General features: G+C 42.5%; 1 protein-coding gene across 1 annotated transcript in view; it reads right to left on the reverse strand.

Moving 5' to 3' along the window:
• The window catches only part of mob2a (MOB kinase activator 2a), a 55899-nt gene extending 44472 nt beyond the window's left edge, over positions 1-11427 (reverse strand). Inside the window, exon 1 of the mRNA XM_085461342.1 lies at positions 10727-11427. Within this exon, the coding sequence (XP_085317468.1) occupies positions 10727-10743 (17 nt within the window). The 5' untranslated portion in view covers positions 10744-11427. The remainder of the gene's footprint in view (positions 1-10726) is intronic.
• Positions 11428-12171: the final 744 nt, after the last annotated feature.

Genomic DNA, 12171 nt, shown 5'->3' on the forward strand with positions numbered 1-12171 from the left:
AAATGGAACAAGGCGCCAAACTGTTTCCAGTTAACATCTAACTGAGTTTAAAGAAATCAGTTCTGGGAAAAGTCCAAGACACCAATTACAAATTAAGCCTTTGCACACCATTTGGTTGAGAGGCACATGACATCATCTTTTATTTCCTGTCCAAACTACCAAACAGGAAGTTTTTTTTGTTTTTTTGTAAAGACAAAGGGAAAAAAACAAGAAAAGTTAAGATTAGCTTTCTCACTTCCTTCTCCATTTAGGGCAGCTTTATATTCACATCTGCCATGTTCCTATGAGATCTCACATTAGTATCAACACATGACTTCCCTTTCTGTTTTTGTGATTTATTGTCCCACCACAAATGGTAAATAGTAAATGTAACCCATGTAATCCCACTTAAGGTTGGTATCCGTGGCACTGGAAACATCCACATCCTTCCTGTGCCAGGCACCAATGTGCACATACACAAGAACACACATCCGCATTCACCTTTACAGCCAGTGGGAGTGGACGGGCCACTGATTAAAGGGGGATAAAAAACAAATAGTGGGATGCTGAGGAAAGACGAAAGTGTTGGAGAAAAAACATGTGGCAGCAGAGGAGTACAGCCTTGAGATGATTCCCTGAGGCGGGCATGTGTGCTTTGGAGAAAGAGGGAGAGAGAGAGAGAGCGCGAGTGAGTGTGTTTACTCGGCTTACCCTGCCTGATGCAACACGGAGATCTCTAATCCAATTATAGTTCAAACCAGCCTAGCGGTCTAGCTTCAGCCACCAAGGACAAACCTAGCTAGCCTACATCAACGCCAGTAGCCCACCGGCTCTGTACAGATTTAGCAGCTAACTGCTCAGCTGAAACCTCGCCCGAGGGTGCCGACCACATAAAAAATAAATAAAAATCAGCCAGAATTAAATCCTTCCTCCTCCAAGACAAATGAAACCTGATTAGCTGAATGAGACTCTAGAGTTCTGCTGCAGAAACACTCAAATCTTGGTCTTCACAGTTTTGGGAATCAAAGCAGGAGGTTAAGGATCCACAGGAGAAATACTATGCATTTGGACTCCTCAGTCCTTCTGGTGCATTTTTCCCCATTTCTGACCTGCACAGAGTTCCAAACTGCATTTCTCCTTCTGTCATTTGCAGCCTGGCCCCTGCTGTTAAATCTCCTTCTTCGTCCTCTATTTAAGAGCTCTGCTGTTTCTAATCTACCTCCCTGCCCCACGTTGCCGCTTCCCATTTATCTGAATATCTCAACCTATTGCCTAGGCGTCTCTATCGCATTCCTCCTTCCCTCACTTTACAAAAAAGTCTCATGCTGTTCTCCTCCTTATCATCTACCTCTGTCTTCCTTTTCCTCTGGTGTATTTAATTCATATTTCCTTAGGTAGCACATCTCAACTCTTATTAGCCAGATCTTGGAAATTATATTGTTAATCTTTTTGGTTTCTTATCTAGCTATTCAACTTCTGGAAAGACTCAGCCGGTTTTGTTTCAGATGATAACTATGTATGTCAGGTTTCCTGTGCCATATCTAACAGAGCATTCTGCAAGACTACATTCCTCAGTTTGGCCATGACCTCAGGAAACACTTTACTCGTGACTTTATGGCTTCAGTTGGTAGATTCAAGTCTTACCGAATAAAACAAAGCCAATTCTGGTCCCCACTGCAATCAAAAATACCAATAAACCAGGGAATGCTACAAGACAGACCTGCTCTAAAGCATACTATTCTATGAGTATACAACAGCCTTTGGTTTCTCAGACAGATATAACCCTCGTTAGAGGCGCCCGCTTTCAAAAAGACAAGGCAGTCATGGCCAAAACACTCATCTCAAAGATTCACAAGTCACTAGGTGACATTGCAGTGGGGCTACATCCATCTCGTATATATAGTTTATGGCATTGAACAAGTGGACATGTATCAGTAGCTCAAGTTCTCTGAGGCTTATTAATAGATTCAGAACTTCTCTGTGACTCAGTAGTGTAATGAGACTTGTACGCTCACACAGAAAATGTGCGTGCCTATTGAAATTGTGGCACTTTAATTAGTTTATGAACAAAACGGTCATATGATTAATCTCTGACATTCTAATTTAGAAAAACAGAATTATATTTAACCCAATAAACAGAAAAGAAACATATAGAGAGAAAGAATATATCTTCTTAAATAAGAAAGATGTCATTAAATGCATCTTATAGCCAAACTTGCAGCAGAACTGTTCTTTGCGGCATTCAGTGTGGGTGGATAGCAACAACAACAACAACTACTAAAAATCTGCTGCAGGATGTTCAACTTATCTTAGATGATCTTAAGACAGTTGTAGCCAACAGCGGCCCATGACTGCGATGCTCTCTGACAGAACAGTAGCTGCTCCGAGGCCTGTGGCAGGCAGTTCAGCTACAAGAAGAGCGAGTCAAGTTTGGGATCTGCATACTGAAGTCAGCTCTGTAATTAAGCATGTGAGAGGAAAATGTCCTGATGTGACCAATACCAAGAGGTGGAAGGGGTGAGAGTGAGAGAGCAGCTGATCAGCTATGACGGTTCCTGCCTGCTGCCAGTGTTTTTCCTCGTCTCCCTCTCTCCATTTGTTGGCAGCGCCAGTGGTGTGTGCTGGGCAGAGCTGCCCAGAGCGTTATGGAAGAGTAAACACAGTCACAGCGTGGTGCCACTCCCCTGCCAAGTGAAACAGAGGCAAAACACACACATACATGCACACAAACACACACACAACCATGCCAGAAGCTGAACAGTGCAGCCCAGCTGAGAACATCTCCACATTCAAAGCAGCAACAAATTCATTTTACAGACTGTAAACACATCGAAACATATGGCCTCTTAAACCAGTGTAATATGCTGGTTAAATGTTACCAACCAGTGTAGTTGACACTGTGAAACACAGTCTGTTCAAGCTTTTGAACAGGTCAGAACCCATGTGAGTGGGTGGAGAAGCTTCACATGCGCATCCAGCTCCAGGTACTCAGAGCTGGGTTTCATTTGCAGCCTCTCAATCTATCGCAGTATTTAGTTGCAGTGCACTCAGAGCATGCACTGCCCTGAGGCTTTTGAAAGCTCATCTTCACTCAAATATATTGGCAAAAAGGGGAGAAGAAAAACAAAGCCTACCACACTTAGCAAGAGTTTCCATCTCAAGTGCTCGTGAAAGTGCTTAATACAACCATGCATGCATTTGGATTCTTCATTATCCACTTCATCCACTTATGCATATTCAGTGAAAGGCAAACTGCAGAGTCATCCTGGTATCAGATTCATTCATTCACTTTCAATAGTGCCTTTATATCACCCTGAATGATGCACACTGATATCCTGGAACACTAAGATACAGAAACCTCATTTAAGATTTAATTGGACACCAACTGGTTTAGGATGGTTCTCAAAAATGATCGCCCACAATTTTAACCAATGTGAAAATGATCATCTTATAAGTGCAGAACACCTGCATCTCTACGACCACTGTTAATCCTGCATGCTCTAGGTGTCAGCTTTCTGTGAAACTTGATGTCATTGACAACTCTGAACTATAACAGCTCGACTCTGATGGTGTGTCTGAGGAATAGGAGGGACCTGGCACCGCTGTCGCAAAATAATGGTACAGCCTTGAAGAAGGGAGCCGATATCAGAGGCAAGATGAGGACTTGTTTGTTTTGACTCTGCCCCTCCAGCTCTGCTTTGCCCTTACACTGTTTTCCTTTCTCTTTCCCCACACGAGGCAAGCCCACAAAAAAAAGCAACAAAAAAAAATAAAGCATGATAGCGCTTGTACAACATTACTCAGCATCTAGGCGTTCCTCCTACCCCTCCACTAGCTTTTACTAGTTTAAAACATTTCTCAAAAACATTACCAAGGCTGCGTTGCTCTATGTGGCTGCACAGTCCAGCTCAGGCAGCAGTCAAGCACGAAAACGTCTCTGCATGTCAGTGTCCAGAGAGCAAGCGCGAGTAAGGGGGGGAGGGAGGGAGTAGAAGACAGAGTGTGTTAAAGGGTTGAAAGTGACTACAGAGTCCTTTGTGGGGAGTAAACAAACCTCAGAAACGGAGGCACATCATGGTAGAATAACCTCAAGCCTGACGTTGAACCCCGGGAATGGGCCCTCGCGTCACTAAAGCAGCGCAGAATTAATGTGAGGCGCATAAAACAATTATTGGAAAACTAGAAATTAGTACTGATTAATATTAAATATTGATATAATAATCTGATGCAATTCACAGGCAATCTGGTGCTTGGGAAACAAAGTTCCCACCCTGAGTAAGCAGCTTGTTTAATCACCTTTAATAGCGATATCTTGAAGCAATCACTTTTTTGTATGTCGTTATTAACGCTCTCATATTGCTCACTGAAGCTCCAATAACATTTCAATCATTGCAATGCCTTGATTCTTTTCGTTTCAGCCATTCTACAGTAGATCTGCAGCTGTGCTTGGGGTCCTCATCGTATTTCATGACCTAGCTTTAGCTGGTGGACTTTATAGTTCGGTATATAGAGGAACTCAGTCTTGCAAAACAAGCCCATACCATCACCTCTCCACCACCATGCTTGACAGTTGCTTTGAGGCATTTGTGCTGATATGTTGAGTTTAGTTTTTGCCTAATATGAGCATTATGGCCAGACATCTCCACTTTGTTCTAATCTGTCCAAAAGACACTGTTCCTGAATCTTGTGGTTGTGGTTCAGGTCCAGCTTGCATATGCATGACTTGCCAGGATGCTCTTTTTAGAGAGGCCACCCTTCTAAAATAAAAGCTATACTAGTTCAGTCCTTATAATTTAACATTTAACCTGGTAACTGAGGCCTGTCAAGTCTCACAGGTATGTCACTTGAGATTTTTCTCTGAACATCGCTTGGTCTGACCTTGGGGTAAAAGATGGTCACATTCACTGAGAGAATTTGATTAGCAGTACCTCTTAGTTCGGGAAGGCAGTAAGAGAGTACTTGGCTTTTTCCAGATTTGTGTGAAAACTATTTTTCACATGACTGTTACTGGCATTTTAACATTTGTGTTTTCAGTTATTTTTTTTTTTGCTTTTACATATAAACACTTGGAAAGTTAGACTCCTAAAGACCGGGACATTCAGATCTCCTGTGCAAGCTCTAGGACAGATTAGTTCTAAACTGACCAAATTACCAGAAACTCAGAAACATTTCTTATTAAACCATAAACATACAGTCACAGGATGTTGGTTTTCAACTGACATTAACCATGGTGTCATTTGTGCTCCATGTTAGGAGCTGCGGAGAAACTACGTGTCAGGATACAGGATTTACAACAAACACGGGCGTAATGTGTTAAACACTAAAGCAGATTTAGCTACGTTACGTGGTCTTAAAAACCTTGGCTTGGGTTGCCGTGGGTGTGCAGTAGTAAAGCAACTTCAGTGCCAGACACGTTACATTGATTCTTAATAGAGCAAGGCTCTTACATGCTGTCTGCAGAGAGCCAACAGAAGCTCTTGTTTGATTTATGTATCGCACAGTAAACAGCTTCACAGACAGACGTTAAGAACTTCTGGGAACTGACGCTTACCTCTCTCAGGTTAGACCTAGTAAGCAAACGGTGTACAAAAGGAACAGCACACATGATTCAAAACCTGACACTAGACAGCAAAGACTCAATACTAGGAACTCAGTGACAGGGTTGTTAGTTTCCACCCTTAAAAGCAGGTGACTGCATTAAGATGATGTCTGCTCATCTGTCGCAGTCTATTATCAGAACTGCATCTGTGGTGCAAGCAGCGGAAGCAGCCACCTGGGCTGAGAACGTGCGCATGTGTTTTTACATGTGTATGCCTGCACCGCGGCAGAGATGGAAATAAGGCGGTGAGGTTACTTGAGGACAGGGTTGAAGTGCACAAAATCCCCATTGGGAAGATACACACAGAGCAAGTGGAAAGCATAAAAAGGGATATTAGTCAAACATGCAGGCTAAGAATGAAAGTACTGACACCGTACCAAGATATTCTACCACAAGGTTTTGTAAGCGTCGGTTCGTGACCACATGAACAGGTCAGGTGATACGCACACAGAGTTAAGAGATTTAACACTGAACATGTTGCATGTTTTCTAAAATACACACATTTTTTTTTTGTTCTTAACGGTGTATTTGCAGACAAACTAGAAACGTTTTAAAACATAGGAGTCTGCTGTATAAGGACTAACACATGGCGACTGGTTTGTTCTACATGTTTGAACTTCCGTTATATTGTAACTGACGCTCAAATTAAGACATGACTTCATTTAAACTGATGAAATCTTGCAGCCGATTTAGCTACAATAGTTTTATGCAAACCATCCCCCCGCCCAAGAAACTAATATTTGATAAAGAAAACTAAAGTTTCATACCTATATATACACAAACACAATATACAGGAAAATAAAATTAAAATAAATATTTTTTATTTATTTTTTTAAGTCCCTCCTGGATATACAGTCATCCAAATTACTGCTACTCTATTAATATAATCCAACACTGCAACAGAAACGTATTCCCGGCCACTAAAATGATTAGGCTTAGAAACTGACACATGTGCCCACCTCTTCAATCCCCCCACTCACTACTTTTAAACCTAAAAAGCAGCATGGACTCATGAGAAACTGTGCATTCAGGCCATAGGTGAAAAAATTATTAAGAAATTGCATTATCACACTAAAAAAAAAAACAACAACAAAAAAAGAAAAACCTACTAAGAGACACAGAAAGACACCTCTTATTTTGGAAATGACCCACAGTGGCAAGCGAGCTTTACAAATAGACAGACGTTTACCACTGCTGACAACGTCCAACCTATAAGTAGTTCATGTGAATTCCCCTTCTCGATCTACCATCATCTGACAGTGTCACTCTCTTTTTACATTTTAAACAGTTTTAAAAAGATAGTAACTAAACCATTTCAATCTGACTCAAGTCACACCTGAAGTTTGACATTTTTCAGTACAATGCCACAAGAAGCACCATAACACCTTATTCTGATGATAGGAAGGTAAATAGCTTAATCGTGTTAGAGCTTAACATCTTCCTACAAGAAATGTGGCTAAAAACATCACAGAGGGTGAAGTCATAACAGAAATCAGGAACTGTACAGGAAGCTTGTTCAGACTTTGCCGAAACCGTTTTAGACGTCAGTTTGACTTTATGGTCATTTTGGCTGTTAGGCAGCATTCACACAGATTCAGCCTTCAGTGCTCCTGCTTCTCACGAGTGCTGATCTGTTGTTTTGCTCATGTTTGAAGTTTAGACAAGTTTGACTTTGTAATGCCAGCAAAGGCGTCAGCCAATCAAGTCGCATTTATTCAAATCCTCCAGACTGCGTCATAAAATTATCCTTAGAGTGCGAGGTGGGTGCGGTGCGGTATCAAAATTTAGGAAAAGTCAGACTGAAGCTTGGCTGCCATGCCTTGTGATCATTGGTTATTGTTGCTATGATGACTGTGCCAGCAAAGCATCTGTGTGAATCCTGCCTTAGTGCTGTTATATTTATACTGCATCGCACGTTATACACTAAATAGCAGAAAGACATTACTTTATATAATCAATTTTCTCGTTCAAATACTTTTATATGAACCTGACGAAATTTGAGATCTATAAAATAAAAAGACACAAAAAGCCAGAACCTATCACATGACTTGCATTACTCCCATAGTGCTGGATATTGATACACTACCCATATACCTAGCCAAAGGTGATACGGTGCCTTTTTAAGTGTACAAGTCTGACTCTTGCTCAGATCGGGCAGCCTGAAGCAGTGCTCCACTTAGACGCTGTACTTTCCATTCGCTCGCTCTTCGTTCAGCATTACCAAGCCATCACTCAAAAGCAAGGGGATTAAACATCTGTCAAAGCCTACCCATTTCACCCAGCAGCAAAAGACACATTTAGGCGTCGCACATCTCTCCAGTGATTTAACATCCTGTCTGACTCTGAATAGGGACAGATGAGGTCATTCAGCTCTGAAATAATGCGCTCCGTCTAAAATATCACAGTACACAGATAGAGTGCAGCTAGTTAACAAACAGATTTAGGCTAAAAAGTGGTACGTGTATGTATCACCATACCAAGAGGTGGTAGCCTCAGCTAAAACCAGTGGTTGGTTCTTGTGAGTATGTCTCCCACCATAATATGTTGTTGTCTCTAGATCTCCTCCTTTATTCACCATTACAACCACTCACAGGCTTCTCATCTGTCTCCATTTGATTCCCTGCAGAGCTTCATCTTTCCTATGAACTACACTCTCCCTTCCCCCACCTTATAATTTCTTTTAACTATCCCACAATCAACCATTTTATCAAAAGCAACCTTATCACCTTCCACCCTCCCCATTATCTGGTTAATTAACGAAAAAAAAAAGAAAAAAAAAAAAAGGAGGTATCGCTTATTCCTTTATCTCTTTTGATCATCCTGTTTTTTCCTCCTCTCTCCAAATCAGCCACTCTTTTTCACTAGATCTTCTTCTTCCATCATCCTTATGCTCACACTCTCAATTCATTCTTCCATTGGTCTTGGCAGGGGTGTCCTTCACCCCAGGTTTGTATTCAGAGTGATTACACGCTTGGTTAATTCATGGACTCCATACTGTTGATGACGCACACTGGACACGTTCCTGCTGGCCTCCAATGCATTTAGATCACAAACGCTCAACTTAACTGCATATTTGCACTCTATCCAAAGAGCTCCTTTAACATGCAGGTAAACACATACTCTCAACATGACCAAATGCCATCACTGGATATTAGGCATGACCTTCTATCACAAAGCCAATCTGCTTTGTTGTTGTTTTTTAATACACAAAAATGTATTAAATAGAACCAACTACAACTTTTCTCAGCTGGAGAACACGGACTACACCAAATACATTCAGTAACATCCACAGACAGGCAGAGGTCTTTTCTTTTATATGTAGGCCTTTACTTTCCTCATTTCTTCTAAAACCAAGCTACATCAGATCGCTGTGCAAAATAGTTCAGGTCTGAAAGCACCGTCTGGGCAAAAAATGATTATTTCATGGCTTTGGGGGGAAAAAGGGAAGAGAAATTAAGGACCTATAAAAAAAATAATTATAACAGAGAGCTGATGTTATTTAAGACAAGTTACTGCAAGAACCAGTTAGTGAAACCAGGAAAACCAGTGTCATAGGGAGGGGAAAAACACAAGTTAAACAATGACTACAAGAAACCCGTGTCTACCAAAGCAGTCAAATGCTCTTTATGCAAAGCAGACCATGCATGGAAAACCTGCATAAAATATCAAACAGGCCACTCAGGAGCAAATGTGTTATTTACCAATACTGCCTGATGTCTAACAAGCAACCCGGTTTTCTTTGTTGTTTTTTTAAGTTACTGGAAAGCGTGCCTGGGCACAATTGATAAAGCCTGAGATTATGACTTATGAGCAGACTGTCTTGGACAACAAGTTAACTGTCTTTACAGAGCTAACAGTCAGCCTACATCGAGCTCAGGGAACAGACTTGCAGCATTGTTATCTACCAGAAAAAACTGAGCAGACATGTAGAAACTCCCCTAAGAACGGGCCTCCACCCTTCCTCATCCCTGATGTGCTTTTAAAGTGCTGCAGCAAGCCAACAATGATAAACTGTAAGCAAAAGCAATAACCTGATCAATGTTTAAGTCCGAGCCATTTGTGTATATGATGACACCTCGAGTTTTTATTTCACATTTCAGGTTTGGATTTCAACTTGCAAACGCACCTTGGAGTGCAACGTCTCTGACGCCCTACTTTGATTGGAGACAAACGAGACCAGACAATCCAGTGTCTTAAGAGTTTGCATAGCAAATCCGAAGTCTACAACAATGCTCTGGGCTGTCAGGGTTTGGAAAGTTACTCCGTCGCTTCCACTGATTTCAAATGTTAAGCCCGAGCACACCGATCGTGGCTTTGAACTTTGGTTGTATAGCAGGTATCGTCACCGAGGCTGATAAATGCAGTCCCTATCACGAGCTTTCACTCAAAACTCATGACTTGTGCAGCCTCGAGCTAAAAATAACGCAGCTTACACAGCATCACCAACCTCTGTCAGGTGTCAACCGCTACACCAAGGCAGAAAACTGCGCGCTTCACTTCGCTGACAAAAACATACACGCTGTGCTTCAAGATGTGCACGGTGCACACACATTCTCCATCGGTGAGCTTTCTCTCTGACACCAGAACCTCTGCTGTGCCTCAAAGGTTGCACATTAGATAAGTTAGCACGACTGCTAGCAGCGGTTCCCCTCCGTCAAAGCGACCAGCGCACCTTGCGCTGGGAAATAAGGGAAACCGCTCATAGCCGCGTTAGCAGCGCTGACAAGCCGCTAACCTAAAGTCCATCACCTCAGCGATGAGGTCACCGTCCAGTAAACTGCCATGTATAGCAATATTATCACGACCTACTCCGGGAGCTGCCATCCTTGGCTAGTAATCTGCGGCCCGAAGAGATGCCGAAAAATACCACCTGGCCCTGGGTAACGCTATCATGAGGCCGGTTAACCGTTGCCAGCTTTGCTAGCCTCGTCGGAGCGAAGCTAAGCTAAGCAACACGCCAACCGTTTACACACAGATTAAAGCGAGAATTTAACACTGTTGAACACGACAGTGCACCTGCATAACGCCGACTCCAGTGGTATCAGCTGCAGAGAAGTGAATTTGCAGGCAGCATCAGAAAGACTGCGCAGCTGACCTGTCATATAAGAGAGGATGCTATAGCTATGCAAGTTAGCTGTCTGTACTCACCCCATTAACCAATCCATGGTGCTGTTTGTGGCTAGCTTAGCTAATGTTAGCTGGCAGGGGATAAATCCACCAGGAGCTGGAGGCAACCCCCTAGTTTATCCAGCCACCACCCTCGCTACACTAGCTGACTGGCCCCCCGAGTCCTGTTGCTCTTTCCCCACGGGGCCCGCGTCTCTCCCAGTCGATGGATCCCGGCCGGTCAAACGCAAACGCCGCTTGAACTTCAAGCGATTGTTCTTGTTTTGATCCCCCAGTTAGCTCGGATCATGAAGCGGCAGGAACACAGTCGGATCAGTCTGTTAGCTGGTAGCGGGACTGAAGCATTGAGTGACTTTGAGCACGAAGGCGAGGAGAGCGGCAGTTCGAGTCTGTCTTGCGTCGCGGTGTGTTCAGTGTTCAGTAGCGCTGCGTTAGACTTGCCCACGGGGATGTCGCTGGTCAGACCGGTAACCTCTGTCATGAAGCCTTGTATGGCCACTGCGCTGCCAGCCTGAACCTTCACTGGAGCTGCTGCTTTCTGAACGAGGTCTAAATCGGAGTCCGGAAGTAAACACAGACCCGACCCACTCTGTCTCTTGTGCGTAAAATGCGTGTGAGCGCAGATGCAATGGGATATGTAGTTGAAGAATTAAAAATAATGGGGGTAAAACCGGTAGGTTTGGCGTGATCACGCTACGAAGACAAATCCAACACCAAACACGTTCACGCGCTAATAGAACGATTACCTATGGCAAGCCGTTAGAGCCATAATTACCGTCCAGTGGATGCGGAGCTTAGCGGGCTTGGGCGTTATAACACAAAGTCAAGACACTTGCCATCTTATTCTAGGTTAGTGACTCCCAGTTGGATGATTCATGTCAAGTCAGCGTGGGCCTTCTGCTCAACCATTTCCGATTTTGTTTTTTCATTTATTCAACTGTAATTCTGGATTGAGCAAAGATGACAAGCCAAACAATTAAAAACAACATTACAGAACAAAATTGTGGACTTTCCAGATGGTACTCTAATTATAAGTGAGAAAATAATTAAGTTAAATATATGCACCTCTTTAAAGGGAAAATTGCTATACTTACCTACAAAAAATATAATTAGATCAAAATTAAGTTCTCAGTTATTGTGAGACAACCATTTGTAAATACCTTCAAAAGTATTTGTTACACAAAATACATTTAAATAGCTCTATATAAATATAACTATGCATCAAATTTCACGACAACTATTATGTATATCCAAACTTTGGAACATAGAATTTTTGGTCAAGCAGGTTTAAGATGAAATGACCCAGCTTGGAAATGAAGATCCTTTGTCATGAAACTGGATTACCAAGCATGCAGCTGCCAGCAGGTCAACAAAAGTAGGTTGGGTATTATTACAACCAATAATGCTATTCGTTGGTGTTATCATACCTGAATGCTTAAACCTAGGTTTAGGTGCTTTTTTCTTTT

This window comes from Copadichromis virginalis, linkage group LG7 (genome assembly GCF_057382275.1).
Source record: "Copadichromis virginalis isolate Kocher_CV1m ecotype Utaka linkage group LG7, C_Virginalis_male_GT1.1, whole genome shotgun sequence".
NCBI lineage: Eukaryota > Metazoa > Chordata > Actinopteri > Cichliformes > Cichlidae > Copadichromis > Copadichromis virginalis.